Source organism: Gymnoscopelus braueri (assembly GCF_963280865.1).
Source record: "Gymnoscopelus braueri genome assembly, chromosome: 21".
Lineage (NCBI taxonomy): Eukaryota > Metazoa > Chordata > Actinopteri > Myctophiformes > Myctophidae > Gymnoscopelus > Gymnoscopelus braueri.
The window spans coordinates 31,347,434-31,367,677 of record NC_137623.1 but is presented as its reverse complement, the minus strand read 5'-3'; the positions used below and the strand labels follow the sequence as shown (position 1 = coordinate 31,367,677).

The 20,244-nt window shown below is 44.0% G+C and overlaps 1 protein-coding gene across 3 annotated transcripts in view; it reads left to right on the top strand.

Moving 5' to 3' along the window:
* Positions 1 to 12,655: 12,655 nt before the first annotated feature.
* nrp1a (neuropilin 1a) overlaps positions 12,656 to 20,244 on the top strand; it is an 80,929-nt gene continuing 73,340 nt past the window's right edge. For 2 of the 3 annotated variants that reach the window (XM_080418371.1, XM_080418369.1), the window contains exons 1-3: positions 12,656 to 13,163; positions 14,792 to 15,193; positions 17,579 to 17,753. In XM_080418371.1, the coding sequence (XP_080274497.1) occupies positions 15,127 to 15,193; positions 17,579 to 17,753 (242 nt within the window). In that variant the 5' untranslated portion in view covers positions 12,656 to 13,163; positions 14,792 to 15,126. The remainder of the gene's footprint in view (positions 13,164 to 14,791; positions 15,194 to 17,578; positions 17,754 to 20,244) is intronic. The other variant, XM_080418370.1, reaches the window with a different exon arrangement.

The window sequence follows — 20,244 nt, the reverse complement described above, 5'->3', positions numbered from 1 at the left end:
CACACTTCCTCGGCTTATGGCTTTGACAGGATGATGGCTCCGGTTTAATGGGAAAGGGGGGGGGGGGAGGGCAGACAAGAAAAACCATGAGGCCCAGAAGAACACTTCATTTTACGGGCCTCATTTGGAGAGTTGTTGGATATGCGGCGCGCTCTCCGACATGACATTGATTATGACTGGCGTGTCAGAGCAAGATAACTGCCGCGCGGGGTGTGTGCCTGTCTGCATGAGTGTTTGTGTGTTCACATATGTGTGTATGTAATTGTGAGTGTAGGCTATGTGTCAATGTGTGCGTGTGTTTTGTGCACGTGTGTGCAGTGGTGTAAAGTAATTAAGTACATTTACTCAAGTACTGTACTTATAAGTACAATTTTGAGGTGTTTGTACTTTACTGGAGTATTTCCAGTTTTCAGTACTGTTACTTCTACTCCACTACATCTTAGAGGCAAATACTGTAGGCTTCTTTTACTCCACTACAACTATTTGAAAACTTTAGTAACTAGTTACTTGTACTCAAGTAAATTCAGAATACCAAACTTTTACTCGTAACAGAGTATTTTTACATTGTGGTATTGATACTTTTACTTGAGTAAAATTCTGAGTAGTTCTTCCATCTGGTTGTGTGTGTATGTGTGTGTGTCCTGTGCGGTTTGCCCTGAGGGCCTATTGTCGGCTGTGTAGAGGTGGCGGCACAATAGACAGGCTCAGACTGATAAAGCAGACAGATGCGTGTATCGCTACATCAGACACCGGCGGGCTGAAACAAATGGGGTCACCAGGGGTCAACGACATCCCAATGTCAGTCTCCACCCGCCCGCCGCTATGACTGTTGAAACGCAGCAGCCTCGGGTCAACGCGAGTCTATGATTCATAACAACACCGCCAAACACTGACACCAGTGAATCTGTTATAGCTCATTGTTTGGTGTTTCGAGCACCACTTGGAGGAAATCCTATTTAAAACAATAGTCATAATAGGCGCTCGGGTGGCGCAGTGGTAACGTATCTGCCCGCCACGCGGAGGTTTGTGGGTCGACTGGGTTTCGAATTCACCGTGTTGCATCCGGCTTTGTCCAGTGATTTTGAACGCTTTTCATATCAAAGACCATTATTTATTCGGCATTTGAGCCGCGGATTCACCATTTGATGAGATTTAGCCTTTAGAATATTTTCTTATCGTATTTTCTTATCGTTGGATGTATTACTTAATTCTTTAATTAAGTAATACAGATGTTTAACAATAATTTAACTCTTGAGAGCGTAAAATGAAACCAAATGGACCCTTACGGGTCCATTTGGTTTCATTTCACGCTCTCAAGAGTTAAAGATCTATAAGGGTCCATTTGGTTACCAACTCTCCATCATTTAGCTGGGGGACCACCTGGAACCCCCTCAAGGACCACTGGTGGTCCCCGGACCACTGGTTGAGAACCACTGGTCTATATATGAACACAATCTGCCCGTGTTCGGGGGAGGGAAGCCGGGCGGGGAGGGTGTCATTGCATGTATTCCAACGGGCGGCGCCCGTCAGCAGGGAGTGTTGGGCGGGAGGAGTAGGACGAAGGCTCTACATCCTCCCGGTGGGCGCTCCTCACTGGCAGGTGAGTCAGTCGGATACAACAGCAGTGACAACACACAAATGTGTGTGGGGAGGAATCACGACTAAACTGGGGAGAAAAAGCGGTAAAAAAACACAAAATAAATAATAATAGTAAAAATATTATAATTAAAACACAAGCTTTAAAATGACCTGGCATCTAATTGCGACTGCAAACTAAAAAGTCTGAATAACAATGACTGTCCCACGTGGGGACCAAGCGACCGTGTTGTTTGTCTTGTAGAGTTGCTGTGCCAACACGTTTTGTTGTTGTTTGTGTTGGCTGAGACCTTTTGTGGCGATTACGCCCAACCATATGTCTGGTCTGGTCTGTGAGCGCTGGCGCTCTCCTCTGTCCAATCCATTTGGCCTTTGGATAACAGAGCCTCTCATCAAACAATTTATAATTAATCATAAAAATCTTTCTGGAAGTGTGGTGAGCTGTCGCTTTTGTCCGCCTTCCAAATCTTTCCGGGCTTCCTCTACCAGGATGATTTCATGGGTCTCTGTGGCTAATTAAAAAGAGTAACATCCATGGGTGTGTGTGTGTACGTACATGTACGTACGTATATACATGCGTATTGTGTGTGTGTGTGGTGTGCGTGCGAGAGAGCGTTCCCCTGACATAGGCCACACTTTGCAACAGGTTTTGGACGAGTTGATTGGGGACACATGTTTAAGTCAAAACTGCTGTCCCCAATTTGATTTCACTGCTGTGTGTGTGTGTGTGTGTGTGTGTGTGTGTGTGTGTGTGTGTGTGTGTGTGTGTGTGTGTGTGTGTGTGTGTGTGTGTGTGTGTGTGTGTGTGTGTGTTACGGTTAAGGTTAATACAAGGAGATAAGGGATTTAAGTCAGTGCAATGACCAAACAATTTAGAAATGTGCTGCTCTTACCTCTTGAACTCTTCGAGTGTGACCTCTGTCTTGAAGGATTTATCTACCTGTCATTCTGTCTGTATATAAAAAGTTAATAAATATGAATTGATACTAATAAAACAAAACGCTTAAATAGCATATATAAGTTCTTAGTGTCCATACTTTGCATGAATCTAGATAGTTTCATTTAATCCACATAAATACATAACATTCCAAATGTAAAGGCAATATTCCAGACCTGATGTGGTTCATATAAAGTATCATAACCTGCGTTTTGCTTAAAATCTTTAATCTTAAATAGAATTAAATCATTCTTTCAAGCGGTACGTTGTCCTCATGCTGCCCTGTGATTTGTGAAGATGCACCACGCAGGCCTCCAGGGCCGTCCATCTGTGTGTGCCACATGAATGGCTTCTTACAAAGTCTAGTTCAATAGACCATCCCAAGGTCTATCCATACATACATACATATACAGTACAGTACAGTTCTGTTCCCCACAAGGTTCCAATCCCATGCCTCTTGTAATGGCTAGGGTGGGGAAATGTGTTTACTTCCAGGACATATCTGAATAACTCTATTATGCATCTGTTCACATACCATATTAAGTGTATAACCCCAAACCACATCGTCTCTCACATGCTCTCTTAACACTAAATAGCTAATATATATATATATATATATATATATAGATATATAGATATATAGATATATAGATATATAGATATATATATAGATATAGATAGATAGATAGATATGTGTAGATATAGATAGATACTGTGTGTGCGTGCGTGTGTGTGTGTGTGTGTTCTGTTAAGGTTAATACAAGGAGATAAGGGATTTAAGTCAGTGCAATGACCAAACGATTTAGAAATGTGCTGCTCTTACCTCTAGAACTCTTCTAGTGTGACCTCTGTCTTGAAGGATTTATCTACCTGTCATTCTGTCTGTATATAAAAAGTTAATACATAACTTCTAAGTGTGTGTGCACTCTCTTTTTGTCCAATAAAGTAGCCCGATTGTATATCTGTCTAAAATAAATGGTCTTTCTGCCTTTAGCTGTCTGCATGTCTCGAACTTTCTATAACCACAGTCCACACAGCCTGCTTAACCCCCCCCCCCTCACAAGTTCTTATCTGGCCTGTAGCACTGCGAGCCACGTTCAGAAACATGTCTCGGAAAGTGTAGAAACAGCAAACATCCCAATGAAAGGGAACACTAAAGCTACTTAGTAACCTCTATCTGATCTGGTGGAACCTTGGACTAATAAACATGTGCTTCTTCGCCTCTCTCGCAGCCGGGAGTGTTGACGTTCACTGGGGACCAGGCTGGTTTATTTTCAGATATCACCCCTTCCCTTTCTAGAGCCACCAACGTGGTGAGAGTTGTGGCGCCCCCACTATTAGGTATCTCCCTCGCACTGTTTGTTCTCTGTTCTGTCTCTGTTTTTCCTTCCTATTATCTCTTCTCCTTCCTCTCTTTTCCTCAGCGCTTGTCTCTCCCTTTCAGTCCATCAGTTGCTCTCTCCGTCTCCCTCTCTTTCTATCTCTCTCTCTGCTGATTTCCTGAGGTCACCACGCTTAGTTAATTTCGGTTCTGTCAAGTCAGCTGCTCTGTCTCTCTCTTTGAGTCTATTTTTTTTTCGTCTCTAGTTCTCTCCCTCCCTTCTTCTGCCCACATCTCCCTCTATTCCTCCCTCCCTCGCCCTCTCTCCCTGGTTCTCACCCCTGTCTGTCTCTATTTGTCTCAATGGACAGGCTGATTTCTCTGAGGGGTGCTCTCTGACACGGTGAGATGGAGCTGCTCATTGCTGCGGTGGCAGCACGCGGCCAGGATAACAACTCCACATATTGACAGAGAGGAGAGAGAGGAGGCGGGAGAGTGAACTTCAGGGGTCAGATGTGTGTGAGTGGGGGGGGGGGGTCTCAGCTTGCAGAGGGGAGTCACAGAGCTGGCGCGTTGCCCGCATTGGGGCATCATGGGTAATGGCCTCTGCGGCCGCCGAGCTCCTTTAACCCACTGTTTCCCAAAGGGTGGGTCGGGACCCATCTTTGGGTCGCGGACCATTTTTTATGGGTTGTGAGTAAATATCCCACGTTTCCTACATCAAGAAATTATAATAATTATATCAAAAGGTTTTAAAAAGTTTAAACAAAAAAATTCAACAATTAAAAACAATTAAATATTTTTTAAAGGTTAAGAAGTAGTGAAAATAGCAGATCCACAAGCTTGCGGCGCGAAGCGACTCGTTGTGAGCTTGTAGATCTGCTCTTTTCACTATAGTTTAGGTCCCGGGCAAACGTCTAATTTCTCTTTTGGGTCTTGAGCTAAAAAGTTTGGGAACCACATGCTCTAGCGTGTTTGCTCTATTACAAAATACCACAAACCATGCGAGGAGGATGAACTATGAGATTGTTTATTTTTGTATTCATTTTAGGGAGTTACTGCATTTTCTGCTTTATTAAGACAACAGTGACGAGATAGGAAACAGAAGGCAGAGATAGGGGAAAGACAAGTCCGGGGATGTAGCCTACAATACCGGAATACAATATAATTTTGTCTTTCGTGAGAATTAAGCCCATTCAGTGTGGTCTGAGAAACAGCCTGTGTGACTCTCTCCGGGTGATTCACATAGGAAACGTATCGCAACTCCAGGAATTTCGTTCAAAACAACAACAACAACCTCCTTCCTCCCGTGTGTTCGTTCATCTTTGGCCTCGTTTGGAAAGTCAGTCTGAGTGGAAAGTGCATTCTGCTGATAGCATTGCGAAACTCCCCCGCCGCTTCCTCTGGCAAACTTCAGTGTAATCACACGGAGTCTTATCTGTGTGCACGGGGCTCCGGCCTCTGTGTACTCCCTGTCCCGTCACTCTCCTGTCAGTAAACACTGAGAAACGAATGAATCATCTGGAGCTGTCATATAGGGTGTGATGCTTATGTCATGTGTTTAGCTCACGACAAGTAAAATAACCTTTTAACCACTTAAACCCTATATGGTAGACCAGAGTCCCTCAGGGGTCTATACAAGTGTATTTTATGTTTGCGTTTTTTGTGGGGAAAGCTTTTCTTTATATACAGTATATATTTTTTGGCTTGTTTGCCTTTATTGATCGTTGTAAGATGGACAGGAAACAGGGAGAGGGAGATGGTCAGGCTACGTTAGAGCCTAGGTGCCCGGACCGCTAGGCCAGCACTGCAGTCTGGGCCGTGGGGAAAGCTTTTGCTGTAAATAGCCAATCGACAAGCTCAAAACGCGTCGCGTTGCAACGCGTTGTGAGCTTGTCAATCTGCTATTTTCCTGTGAAAGCTTTCCCCACAATACAGATGCAAGGGGTTTAAGTGGTTAAACGGTTAGCAAATGTGCAAAGCCACAAACTTTATTGGTATGCTTAGGTAAAGGTTTGGGTAAAAGGTATGTGTGTGCAATACCTGCAAAAACACGTGCGCATGCACACACACACAAATATAGCTCCCCACACCCGCACCACGAATGCACACATACACACACATGCAAACAAAAGTCTATAATAGTGGTGTCTCCCTATAGCCCTCCCCTCACAAAGGGCGAGCGTCTCATCTTCCACAGTAGCCCTCTCACTGTTTGGGCTAATCTTGCTCTATCACAGGGCTGGCTGGCATTGTTGGGACTTCCTGCGCTTAATTACAGGGACACTGGGTATTGTGCTCACTGTGCTGATGTTTCAGTCTCCATTTCGCTGTGCCTTTAGAGTTGACCCCGCGCGCACACACACACACACACACACACACACACACACACACACACACACACACACACACACACACACACACACACACACACACACACACACACACACACACACACACACACACACACACACACACACACACACACACACACACACACACACACCCTCCTGTGAGGTTGGAAGGCTAGAGGGGTGGCTAGCTTTCCCCCTTTGCCACCTGTTGTGGTAATTATTGAGCAAACAAAGAATGGTTGGAGGAGGGAGGGGTGTCGGGGGGGTGTAATGGAGGGTGTCCATTTCGCCGGTCACTGTTTTTGATCTCACAGGGAAGCGGATTAAGTCGTGATGCCTGCAATTCCACGAGGAGGACACACAGCCACCCCTGTCACAGCCTGTGGGGCAGGAGATATTTCTCTGCCACCATGGCTTCCTGCCTTTGAAGATGTGGGACAGCGAAGCGAGTGCAAATATTATATATATATTGATTCCCTGTGAGGCCCGGCTGCGGATTTCCTCGGCGGTCACCAAGGTGATTTTAAGGGAGGGTAATCTCTCATAATTCAAGTCGGATGGATCCACCGGAAATCAAATCAACTTTTCCCGGGCTGCAAGCTGAGGAGGCAATATCCCCCATGCAATTCTTCATTGACCTACATAGCCGGTCTCTCCCTGACAGATCCAGCACCCCCCCCCCCCTCTCTCTCCACTCTCCCCTCTCCCCTCTCCTTCAGCCCTGATCTCTGGGGCTTCTCCCCCAGTGCGTTTGATGATGAGCCGTGTGCAATATTCTATCATCTCGATGTGAGGGAGAATAAAATGGTAAACCTGGAAGAAGAAAAAAACATTAAAAAAAAAAAAAAACTGTTGAATCTGCCAGTCGGCTGTCCCGCTGTGTCTCATGAAATGCAATTAAGAAATAGAGACCAGTAGCTGTTCTCCGTGCCTCCGAAAAATGACCGCTTGATTAGGTATTGAGGATGTGGCAATTTCTGTCTGCGATGATGTGAAATTAGAGTGCCGGGAGAGTGGGCTGGATTTGGTGTGTGTGTGTGTGTGTGTGTGTGTGTGTGTGTGTGTGTGTGTGTGTGTGTGTGTGTGTGTGTGTGTGTGTGTGTGTGTGTGTGTGTGTGTGTGTGTGTGTGTGTGTGTGTGTGTGTGTGTGTGTGTGTGTGTGTGTGTGTGTGTGTGATGAGGGACACACAATTTTGTGTCATGCTGTCATGCACGCACTCACACAGACCAGGACACGCACAGAGAGACACACATACACACTCCAGCAGCAGCCTGCCTCATAATTAATTCAGGAGCCATCACTCGCGCCCTCCTTCTACCCCTGAGAAACTCTCAATACTTCCCGGCAAACATTATGCATATTTATTCATATACCACCTCCTCTCTGCCTCGCTGAGCGTCACCGTAAAATGTTTCTCCTTCTAACAGAGCCGTTTGTAAAAAAAAAAAAAAAGAATCTCTTTCTCTCTCTTGTTTTTGTTCTGCTTCCTCCTTCCGCCCCTTTCTCCTCCTCCATGTTTCTCTTCTGATTTCTATGAATGAGGATTACACGCACACGCAAGAAAAAAAGTGCCAGAAAGACGCCGGAGCCCACTCTCTTGCATTACCATATCGTTCCCCTGACTTCACGTGTACTTTATTCACTCCCCGGCTGATTCCGTTGGCACTGAGTTTCACCTCGCCTCAAAGGCCTCGAAGGGGAGATGCTGGCTTTTGTTGTGATTAGGCTACTGCAGGCCTTGATCTGACTCAGCCCCCCCCCCCCCCCCCGACACACACACACGCCCTATAGGGATTCAGTGGTGGGGTGCATATTCAGGGTTCTTCTTTTTTTCCCACCTTGTAAATCTATGGAACAGATATGAAAACATCTGGGAGAGAAGAGTCACATACACCCATGAAATCCACGGACGCAATTTCAATATGGATCCGTATGAGTCCCTTTTCACACCCTCAGACTCATAGTGCAACTGACTTTACTGTGATTTTACTGTGCACTCTTTCTCTGTCTGTATACCTCCCCAACTTCTCATTCACACACCTAACACAGATACACACACAGAACATTCCGCATTCCTCTGAAGAATCAGCCCGGAATTACGACACGTTCCATTTTTTCTTCCATTCCTTCCATGCTATTGCGGCAGCAAGCCTGTTCAAGGCTGCGTGAAACATTCTTAGTCCAATAATTACCAGCGAGCTGACAATATGTGTGGACCCGGCCACGGCGACCTCTTTACTGTGTAATCAGAGCCATTCAGCACCGGCTCCCATTCACCCTCACAATAACTCCACTCAGGAACCAAATAGCACATTTTTGGCCTGTCGTGGGGGTGGCTGGGGGGGGGAGTAATGGAACTGGAACACACGCTGATTAGTAGGTAACGAGGTCCTTTTAACAAGTTCATGGTCTCCACCTCAAATCCGCTCGGTAATGCAGTGGAACAGGAACATGCATTTAAATGTTCCTGCCGGTAAGGATAAATGCCAAATCAGTCTAATATTGAATTTTAGAGGGAAACCCCTATATATGCATTCATTGCTGCGGTGATGGCCACGATGCAGTCAGTGACATTGGCAGTTTTTTATTTATTTTTTGTATCCACCAATGTGGATAATGGCGTGGCGTGGCTCGTGTCAAGCGTCTCTCTGACGGGGACCTTTATATTCTAAATCCCTGGGGGACTTAATGGCCCATATGACAGCAGTAAGCGAGGCCGCAGTGCCTGGTTGTTGGGCTCAGCATGCCATATACTCTTGGTTGATATGACATCAGGACTGGCATCCTGCACCCAGTCATTTGGTGGGCACCGAGGGCTGAAAATATCAGGCCTTTTATTGTGCAGCTGCAATCGGAAGACTGACTGAAGACCTCTGGATGGGTGGATGGGTTGGCCCACCATATTCCCTGAGGGTTGGCTGGGTCAGGGTAGCTGCCTTCATTTCCCAGTGAAGATTTCTCTGTGGACCAGCTTTGTTGATGGTGGATGCACCCTGCAGTGAACGTTGATTTTGTGCACCCCCCCCCCCCCTCCAACACACACACACACACACACACACACACACACACACACACACACACACACACACACACACACACACACACACACACACACACACACACACACACACACACACGCACATGCAGTTTTAACACATCTTGTGCTTTCTCTCTGGCTGTCCCTGACTGGTGAACAAAGGGCAGGGCTAATGAAATCAAGCAGACTGCTGCTCACGGAAGACATAAAATGTCGGCTTTTGTGCCTCAGCTAATTATTCCTCAGGAATGTATTAAAGATTAGGGGGATATACGAAGAAGCAAATCCTTTAAATGGCTCTTTCTTTGTTCCCTCACAATCCCCCCTCATTTTAGATATGGTAGAAGGCAGACAGGCACCCTTATGAAATGACTCGGAGCCATTGTTCCATGTGTTATCCTGCAGACACGCAAGGCTAGTTAGTGCTGCCTTTGATAGAGATGCCCAGTACCACCACTAGAACGTATGTGTTATCAGCAAGACAGAATTACTAGAGCTGGAATAAGAAGAAAGTCGTTCAATCCTCTCTCTCTCTCTCTCGCTCTCTCTCTCTCTGTGTGTAGATGGAACATGAATGTGCTGTGATCGTTGTCTTGTAATGTTCTATTCTATTGTGTCATAAGCACTCTGGAAAAAGGGTCATCTCATTGCACCTTGAGATCCTGTCAGCCTCCTGAATAGACATCATTTGTGTCCTACACTATAGTGCAAAACATATCTGACTCAGTCATGTTGTTCGCAACAGTTCTTCTCAAATCTCAATTGCCATGAAATGTGAAAATTGATCAGCTGATGTTGATTAATGTGCACTGTCCCTGATAAATAAATAAATACATAAAATAAAGGTCAAGTTTACTAAGTATTGATGGTTTAAGTGGTTAGATGTCTGAAAATACACAGGACTCTAACATACACTGATGACAGTGCTGTCAAACAAGTCTCTGAAGCTATTTCTATGAAATCCATGAAAACGTACTTGAACCTGCAATTGCAACACCATTTTATACAATATGTAGTGGGGGTCCCTGCTTCATCTATCTCTCAGAAAGGGGGTCCTCCTCCTTGGCCTGAAAAAAAGGTTTTATCCCTGCTCTAATGCAGTGGTTCTCAACCAGTGGTCCTTGGGGGGTACCAGGGGGTCCCCAGCAAAATGAGTTAACATAGCTTCACAATAATTTTAACCACTTAGCTTTGGCTATTCAAAAATAGCGGATATACAAGCTCATAGCACGGCACCGAGTGCCACGCTATGAGCTTGTATATCTGCTATTTTTGAAAAATCTTGAAAATGTGTGCATATCTTTGAATTATATATATTTTAAGAGAACATTTTTAACTCAAATCTTTGCTTCTGGGGGTCCCTGGCATAAAACATTTTCAGATGGTTGTCCGCGGCCAAATGTATATCAATTTAGGGGTCCTTGGCATGGAAAAAGGTTGAAAACCACTGCTCTAATGCATAAGGAAGGACAAGCCTGTACAGTGAGGCAGGCAGACTCTGTCTGGGCTGCTCGCTGGCTCAGACACCCCCCCTACAGGGCAGAGCGCTCCTCAACACGGGACGGGACCTTTAAAGAGCCCTGGGGGTCACTGTGGTCAAGCTCAGTACAAACGAGCTTCTGTTAGACTGCTGCAAGTCTGCAGCCTATCCGAGTGTGGTGTGGGGGTCACTGCTCTGCAATCTGATAAACCATCACAATGTCTCATGCCAGACAGTTGGTGTAAAGTAATAAGTACATTTACTCAAGTACTGTACTTAAAGTACACTTTTGAGGATTTTTTATCAGCATTTTTTCCCATTTTCAATACTTTTACTCCACTACAATTACTTGACAGCTTTAGTTACTAGTTACTTTGCAGATTTAGATTATTATCACAAAACACACTTTAACCACTTCAGCCCTAGGCTATATATATTTCGACTAAAACATTTTCTTAAGTAAAAGTATCAATACTGCAATGTAGAAATACTCTGTTACAAGTAAAAGTTCGGAATTCAAAATGTAGCCTACTTGAGTAAAAGTACAAAAGAATTGGCGTCAAAATGTACTTAAAGTACCTAAATTAAAAGTGCTCATTATGCAGAATGTCCCATTTCACAAGTTTTCAAGTGTATAACATCTATAAAAATAATTTGAAAATAGCAGATATACAAGCTGCAACGCATTGTTAGCTTGTAGATTGGCTATTTTCAAATGGCCAAAATGTACATAGGGCTGAAGTGGTTTATGTATGTTTTGTAATAATAATCTAAATCTACAAAGTATAGGCCTAACTAGGAACAAAGGTTTTCCAATAATTGTAGTGGAGTAAAAGCAGCCTACAATATTTGCCTCTGAGATGTATGGAGTAGAAGTAAATACTGAAAATTGGAAATACTCCAGTAAAGTCAAAAATACCTCAAAATGTTACTTAAGTAGCCTACAGTACTTGAGTAAATGTAATTAGTTACTTTCCACCACTGCTAATATGAACAAGGCACACTCACCTATAGGGCCCCTTGGGTCCCCCCAATCTATGATCAATCCTACTCGAACCACATTTGCAGTGAAAGTTCATTGATTTGGGGGGGTAGTCCATTTAGCTAATACAGGAACCATAGAGATAAAACTGTAAATTGGGCTTATATTAGAATAACAAACGAGCTGATATACAAGATGGCTTTTAGCCAGAGAGACACACAGTGGATGTCTGCACTTATAGCCTGCTGCACTGTCTCATAATGTTAACTTTCCGATTCCTAGCCTACACACACGCACACACGCACGCGCACGCGCGCACACACACACACACACACACACACACACACACACACACACACACACACACACACACACACTAACACACACACTCACACTCACACACACACACACACACACACACACACACACACACACACACACACACACACACACACACACACACTAACACACACACACACACACACACTAACACACACACACACACACACACACACACACACACACACACACACACACACACACACACACACACACACACACACACACACACACACACACACACACACACACTGCTGTCAGTGAGCACTGAGCAGTGGTGTAAAGTAACATATACTCTACATTTACTCAAGTACATTTCGAATTCCGGACTTTTACTTGTAACGCAGTATTTCTACATTGCAGTATTGGCACTTTTACTCAAGTAAAAAATGTGAGTAGGCCTACTTCTTCCACCACTGACAGACACACGCACGCACGCATGCACGAGCACACACACACACACACACACGCACACGCACACGCACACGCACACGCACACGCACACACGCATCTCGATCGCAGAGGCAACCCCCTGGTAAAGGGGCGTGTGACTGATCGTAGTCAGCAGCGCCGCCGGAGAGTCTCTTCTCGTCCCGCATTCATTTCCATCAGCGGAGCAGCAGAGAGCACACGCACAGCCGAGAGAGACCCAGGGAATAAAACTTATACAAATCGGACAAGATCGGACTTTGTTTTTTGACCTTTTGGGAGTGCCTATTTTCTGATCTGATTTGTAATTTTTTTTTCTTTTTTTCTTCTTTTTTTCTAATATTAATCCAGGGGTCGGGTCTCGATCACTGGCGAGTGGCGACAATAGCGAGAGAGAGACGAGAGATAAGCGGAGAGCTGGACCGGTCTGTACGCGGAGAACAAGAGCCAGTTTTGGGGGGCGATCGGACCACCGGACTGGACTGTGCGATCGGACCAGTTGCCCCGGCGTAAGAAAGGGGGGGAATACCTGGATACCTACCTTTTATAGGCTCTGGAAGAAAGAAAACAACCAGTATAGTCCATTGATTTCTAAACAGACTAAGGATATCTGGTCGAACACGCATAATGTTGGAAGGCGCTTCACTCACAGCCTGGATCATGGGTCTGTGAGTCGCCAAGACGCAGGTGATCATTGCAGTTTGTTGTCTTGTCGTGCGTGGGCTGAAGGAATCAATGCTGCATTTTGTGCAGCACATAAATTAGACCTTATTATTGTCGAAATAATAGATATTAAATGCATTTGGCTCACTGATCGCTTGCTTCTTATTTTATTCGAAAGCAATATGATGTCGTTGTTAAATAAATAGCCCTATAGAGGCTACTGCAGCCCGGACAATAGTATTATACACATTCTAACGTGTTTATATTGCATTGGATTCGTTTATTATGCACTCAAGACAGTGAATGTGATGTGTAGATTGACACATAATCCAGGCTCCTGTCCCTTTGTGCTGTGACTGACCCACTGGGGCAAACAGTCTTGGTTGACCAACTATAGCCTAATAGCCTACTATGGAATTACACTTTTTATTGATTTCACCAAATTTGTCTGAGTGGCATTTTATACTGCAGCGACGCCAGGTTAAAAATCTGAATATCTGGGTAGTAGCTATTGACACATACAAGACAGAAACCCAGAAGTAGGCTACATTTTAAAGGATTTTTTTTTTGTTAGATTTTTTTCTATTGGCTAGGATAGGAGGAAAATAACTTCTCTCATAGGAGCAGTATAGGCTATACTTCATATCTGTATTTTCTTTGGGTGGGTCCATTTGATCTATGCTCTTGAAAGGTACAAATAAATATTATGATGAATAAAAATGACAACATTTGAGAGGGCGTTTGGTTTGGTTGGCACAAGCGCAAGTATAATTTCACATGGAGTGGATCATCAGCTCAGATCTCCAGATCTGTGAGAGATGTCGACCTGTTTCATTGCATTATAGCGCACGGCGATCAGACCCAGAGAGAGAGAGAGAGAGAGAGGGAGTCAAAGAGACACACACACAGGTATATGTATGGGTGTGTAGAGTAGACGAAAGAGAATGAGATGAAATATCGGGAGATGAAGGGAATGAAGAATGAGAGAGAGAGAGAGAGAGAGAGAGAGAGAGAGAGAGAGAGGGAGAGGGAGAGGGAGAGCAAAAAGGTGATAAGAGAGAGAGGGGAAGAAATCCACTGAAGAGAGAGAAGAAATACCGTAGGTGCAGAGCGAGGACGGCAGAGAAAGGCAATTGCTGCTGAGAGTGAGTGAGTGAGTGAGTGGCCGTTCCAGTGGACGCTGAGAGTCCGAGACCCGCTCCACCTCCACTTATACATTCAGAATCAGAAGTCTTCCCAGCCCTCCGCTGTAAAGCACAGCGGAGGGAGAGGTTCCGATTGGAGCTAAAAGTCTTCCCACATAGGTTGGCTATTTGACATCAAGCCAATCAGCAAACTCCTGTGAGATCCCAGCTCCAAGCAGCCCTGTGTAGAGAGTCAGAGTCTGTAGCCTACACTACACTACTAGACTGCACGGCCTATAGAAGCAAAGTGGTCGCAGTTTTGGGGGTGTATCTCTCCTTGCCTTAAAGCCCGTGTTAAGAGGGCAATGCCAGTCAGTCAGATCGCCAGATGTAGGATGGTCATGTTTTTTGGAATAGGGGCAAAGAAAGGATTATGATTATTACTGATATTCTGGAAATATAAAGACGAATGATCCAATCTGCCCGTTTATTGAAAATAACCAAATCTTGTCTCCTTTCCATTAACAGCAAAAGGATTACCTCTGTCTGCCTGGTCATCACTAAACGGAATAAGGCCCATTTATTATTTATCTGTTTTTTTTGTGGACGGACTTCTTTTGGGAGGATATGGCAACACCGACACTACTGGAGGGAGGAAACAGGAGCTGAATGACAGGATGCAAGAAGGGACTTATTGAGACGCAATTCCAACTGACACACTTCTGCTTTATTTGGTTGCCTATTATTGACGGATACGCCGATAGAAACAAAGAAGGAAGAACAAGCTGCCAAACGAACAAAACTTTGAGGATTTTTTTATTTCGTTTCCCCCTCTTAATTTTTATTTTTGTTACAAAACAAGGATGCATTGTTGTGGATTAGTCTTTATCCTTTTAATGGGAATCTTCTTCTTCGTTGCCAGCGCTAACGGTAAGTGTCTAGAGTGAAAATTAAGCATATATATATATATATATATATATATATATATATATACATTATTATTTATTTCCTAATCTGTTGCTGATCTTCGCCGTCCCATTCTACCGCAAGCCCTTAATATCAGTGGTGTAAAGTAACCAGTACATGTACTATTTTGAGGTATTTTTTACTTTCTTCAGTATTTACAGTTTTCAATACTTTTACTTCTACTCCACTACATCTCAGAGGCAAATAGGCTATTGTACTTTTACTCCATTACAATTATTTGAAAACTTTAGTTACTAGTTACTTTGTCGATTTTGATTATTATTACAAAACATACAGTAACCTTCAACCCATTCGGCCATTTGAAAACAGCCGATCTACAAGCTCACAATGCTGGCAATGCAACGAGTTGTGAGCTTGGAGATCTGCTATTTTCAAAAGATCTTTATACATTTTATACATTTGACAACTTGTGAAACGGGACATTCTGCATATATGTGTACTTTCTACTTTTGGTATAGTCGATTTTGATACCAATAGGCCTACTTTTGTAGGCCTACTTTTACTCAATACATTTTGAATTCCGGACTTTTACTTGTAACAGAGTATCTCTACATTGCCGTTGATACTTTTACTTAAGTAAAAGATGTGAGTACTTTTCCACCACTGTATATATCCCATAATCTGTTGCTGATCTACACCTTTCCATTCTACCGCAAGCCCTTAATATTGATTTGCTGAGAGACTTCATGTTTGTGTTATGAAAGTCAAAGAGTTCATAAAGATATATAGACTAGTATATATATATAAACACTTCCCTGTTCCTTGCGCGGATGATGGCATTCTTACACAAAAAGTAGTTTCGTTTCCACTATCCGTGAAACGAGCTCATTCATAAGAAAAAAAAGTAATCTCAATGCACTTAATTGACCAATTTATTTGAATTGGAAGTACTTTGCGTATATGTGGCTCTAGCCCCAGCAGATGTGTGCTTTAATCAGAAAGCATGACCAGGCTGCACAAATGAAGATTAATGTCATTTTGGGGGGGGGGGGGGGAATCGGTATAGCCTGGTTCATTAAAACAAAATCTTTACTGTAGTAACAACAGGGTAGTTTGAGAAACAACATAGACCATAATACATCATAATAACCCGCATGGTCTCAGCAAACGAAAAATGTATTCATTGTCACAATTCTGAGCTTCCATGCTTGTCCACCTACACCGTTGCGTAATTTGGGTCATGGGTCTAATCGAATATAGTTGTTTTCTCTACTTTATGAGGCAACTGTCCTCCATGTGCAGTGGTTCTCAAACTTTTTCATGTCAAGGATCCCCAAAATGATGCTTTTTTTTGGTTGCGGACCCCCTGTCTTCAAAAAAATATTTTGGTGCCAGGATTTTTCAAAAATAGCAGATCTAGAAGAAGTATAAAATATGGTTAAAGTGGTTAAAATTATTGTAACGCCATAATAGTTTCGCTTGGAGCAATGCTCCAGTGGCCAAGACGACTTAAAGTTGCTTTCCCAATGTTGTTATTATGGCCAATAGCCTGGCGAACTTGTTTTATGGATTTTCTCTATTAATAGGCTACTGTAGGTGCATACATAAAAGGCTCAAATGTCTTTCCTTTTAAATGTGTTTTTCCTTTGAAATCCTTAATCCTTATAGGATTCTAAAATCTTATGATTATTAGTAGTTAAAAGTATAGGTTATAGTTTTGTTGATGTATAGGGCGTAAACTCGGGGATATTATTAGCCTAAATCATAAAAGTACAGAGTCATGGTCATGGGATTAGGACAGGACAGGCAGGCCAGACACTTGGCTATATATTACGATTTGGGAGGCAGTGTTTGACTTGCATATTGACTTCCATAATGTTCAGCTCAGTAGGACTTATAGCCTTGGATCAAGAATATAATGGATGTCGGCTATTTGATCGAGTCTGACTTTTATATGCAAATGTCAAAATCGATTAAATACATCTATGATAGTCTTGATCCAAGGCTATGGGCTACTATAAAAACAAGCTTTAAGTGTACAATCGGTGGAAAGATCGATGTTGTCATGTTGTATAATAATATTGAAAGATATTTCTGTTCGAAACGTAGACCTGTAGCGGGCGGTTTGTGATTGATTGATTGATTGATTGATTGATTGATTGAATACTCTTTGAACAGTTTGCCCCAAAAAAGCACATAAAGTACAGTTCAATACAAAAGGATGCTAAAAGGATTAAACCCAAGAAAGCACTATGACTTTATCCATTGGGGTCCTGTGACTAAAACACAAGGCAAAAGTCAGCCCTAGAGTGTTGCCGATGAGTCTTTTCCCCATCCATTATTTCCTAAAAAAGAGGTCTCTCTCCCTCTCTCTCTCCCTCCTTGCAGACAAATGTGGAGACAACATCAGAATCAGCAGCGCCAACTACCTGACGTCTCCCGGCTACCCGGTGTCGTACTTCCCCTCACAGAGATGTGTGTGGGTGATCACAGCGCCTGGTCCTCACCAGCGGATCCTCATCAACTTCAACCCGCATTTCGACCTCGAGGACCGGGAGTGCAAGTGAGTAGACAGCCCTCTCTCTCTTCTCTCCTCTCTCCTCATGCGTATTGCGCGTGAAACCGCGCCATCTAGCGGCCGCGGATTTATTTTTGGATTATTGGATATTGAGTCTGCTCTCTACAGACGACAAACAGTGTTGCCATGTCCGCTTATTATAAGCGACTTTGGGCTTGTTTTTCTGTGAAGTTGCTTGAAAATATTGATAGTTGCGGGTTGCAGTTTTTTTGGGCTTGTTTCTAAAGTACACTTTGCTTATTTTGGGCTGGTTTCCTAATGTTGTTTTAACCAGTGGTTCTTAAACATTTTCATATTGGGGACCCCCAAATGAACATTTATTTGTCCACGGACCCCCATCTGAAAATATTTTGTGCCAGGGACCCCCGTACGAGATTTGTGTTGGTGTTGTGTTGTGTTTTTTTGAAAATAGCAGATCTACAAGCCGTTGTGAGCTTGTAGATCAGCTATTTTCATATAGTCGACACATATAGGTTTAAAGTGCTCATGTGACCTATAGGCGGCCTATAGGCCTAAGTTGCTTCTTTTGGGCTTGTTTTCCTAGACGTGGTTGCTTATTTCACAAAACCTGGCAACACTGATATTGAGTCTGCTCTCCTCTACATATGACAAAAGGAATGTCTTTCCCCTAACCATTTGGTTTTGGAATGTCTTTGCTTCTCGTCTTTGTGGCATGATATCATCATGGGGGTTGCAATGCTGTGCTTTTTGGTTGATGTGCTTTTACAGAGCGCTCTTGCAGAAGCCAGAAGGCCACTGATTAGTGCTTCAATATATGATAGCCCTTTGAAAACACTCACTGCCTGCAGTATTCACTATGAGGCCAGTAGTTTCCTTTCAGAGCCAGCCAGCCCAGTCAGTCGGTCAGCGACCAGTCCCTATTTGACTCTCTTTAAACTGTGAGCCGTCTCGCCCCGACAAGGGCTTAAGCGGTTCACTTGTCGTCGGTCAGATTGCTGGGGTGACGGCGATGAAACGCGAGACAGACAGTAATGTGATGAGCCTCCGTGTCACTGTGGTGCCTTGAGGTGAATTAGTACCTGGGCAGACTGCCTCTCACTGATGACACACTGCGCATGACGTGTGTGCGTGTGTGTGTGTGTGCGTGCGTGCGTGTGTGTGTGTGCGTGTGTGTGTGTGTGTGCGTGTGTGTGCGCGTGCGTCTGTGTATCCCCGCCCCGCTCTGTCTCAGCTGTGTGTTTACGCTCCAGGGCCATCAGGGAGAATACAGTACTTTGCTGGATCCTGTTACTGTATCACCACTCCACCCTAAACCTCGGCCCTACGCCCCCTTTGTGCTCCTTGAATGTCTCCTGTATACGTTTGCAAACGGATTTCTATGGCACTTTTAACCTTTCTTTAAACCTGTCTGAGATTTATGGCTGGGCTCTATGCCACGCTGCCTTCAGAGGGTGGATCCTTGTTGACACGTCTTCTGGCTCCAATGTCATCGCCAAGGGGACGGTTAAACTGTCTTAGGTCCAGGGTGAGAGAGAGAGAGAGAGAGAGAGAGAGAGAGAGAGAGAGAGAGAGAGAGAGAGAGAGAGATGAAGGGATGGAGTAACAATAGACTACCTCTGTTAATCAAATTAGTCCAGAATGAATTTCCTGAGTCTAAACATGCAAGGTTTTAAAGAATTGAGTCCCTGGCCCGAGGCACATAGTAGGAGGGTTAGTTTTTTTGTAAAGTGTGTTTTTTTCGGGTTGAAAGAAGTGGTTTGCTTTACAAAGCTGTTTTTTGTGATCCAGCGCTGTATCATTTGCAAATTAGTTCTGCTCTCTCATTTAGCTGCCACTGAATTTACACAGTGGCGATTGCTCAGTTAATTGGCTGTTCATAAATGTGTTAGCAAGGGAAGTTTGTGTAATGTGAGTGTGTATGACTGCGTGATTCCATGTCTCTCTCTCTCTCTCTCTCTCTCTCTCTCTCTCTCTCTCTCTCTCTCTCTCTCTCTCTCTCTCGCTCTCGCTCTCGCTCTCTAGCTCTCTCTCTCTCCTTTTCCTAACCAAATGTGCTTATTATGTTTGGAGCGGAGCCAGCCTGAGCAAACGCCGATGGTGCGGTCACGGGTTATAAAGCATACGGATACAGGATATACTAACAACTAACCTGGAGAGACTGCTGTGAAACGTAATCAAGTCGCAGCTGATTCATGTGGGCCACGCACTAGAGATTGTGCTGGAAACGGGGTCATGTTGACCTCGAGCCTTTCCTTTTTTAACCCGGCCCCCACCACCACCACCCCTCTCCCCGGTGTAGCGTTTCATTTTTAATGTTGTAATGGAGTGGTTTTCATGGGGCTTTAGTTCCACTTCACTATGTTTCACCTCACGAGGCTTCACATAGACTTAGGTGAAGATTGTGCTGTGAAGTGAACACTCCCATCTCGGTTTTAAATATTGTCACTTAATGTAAACCGAGGGGTGGGGGGGGGTCATTGCATTATTAATTTAAACCCTATGTACTTCGTTGACC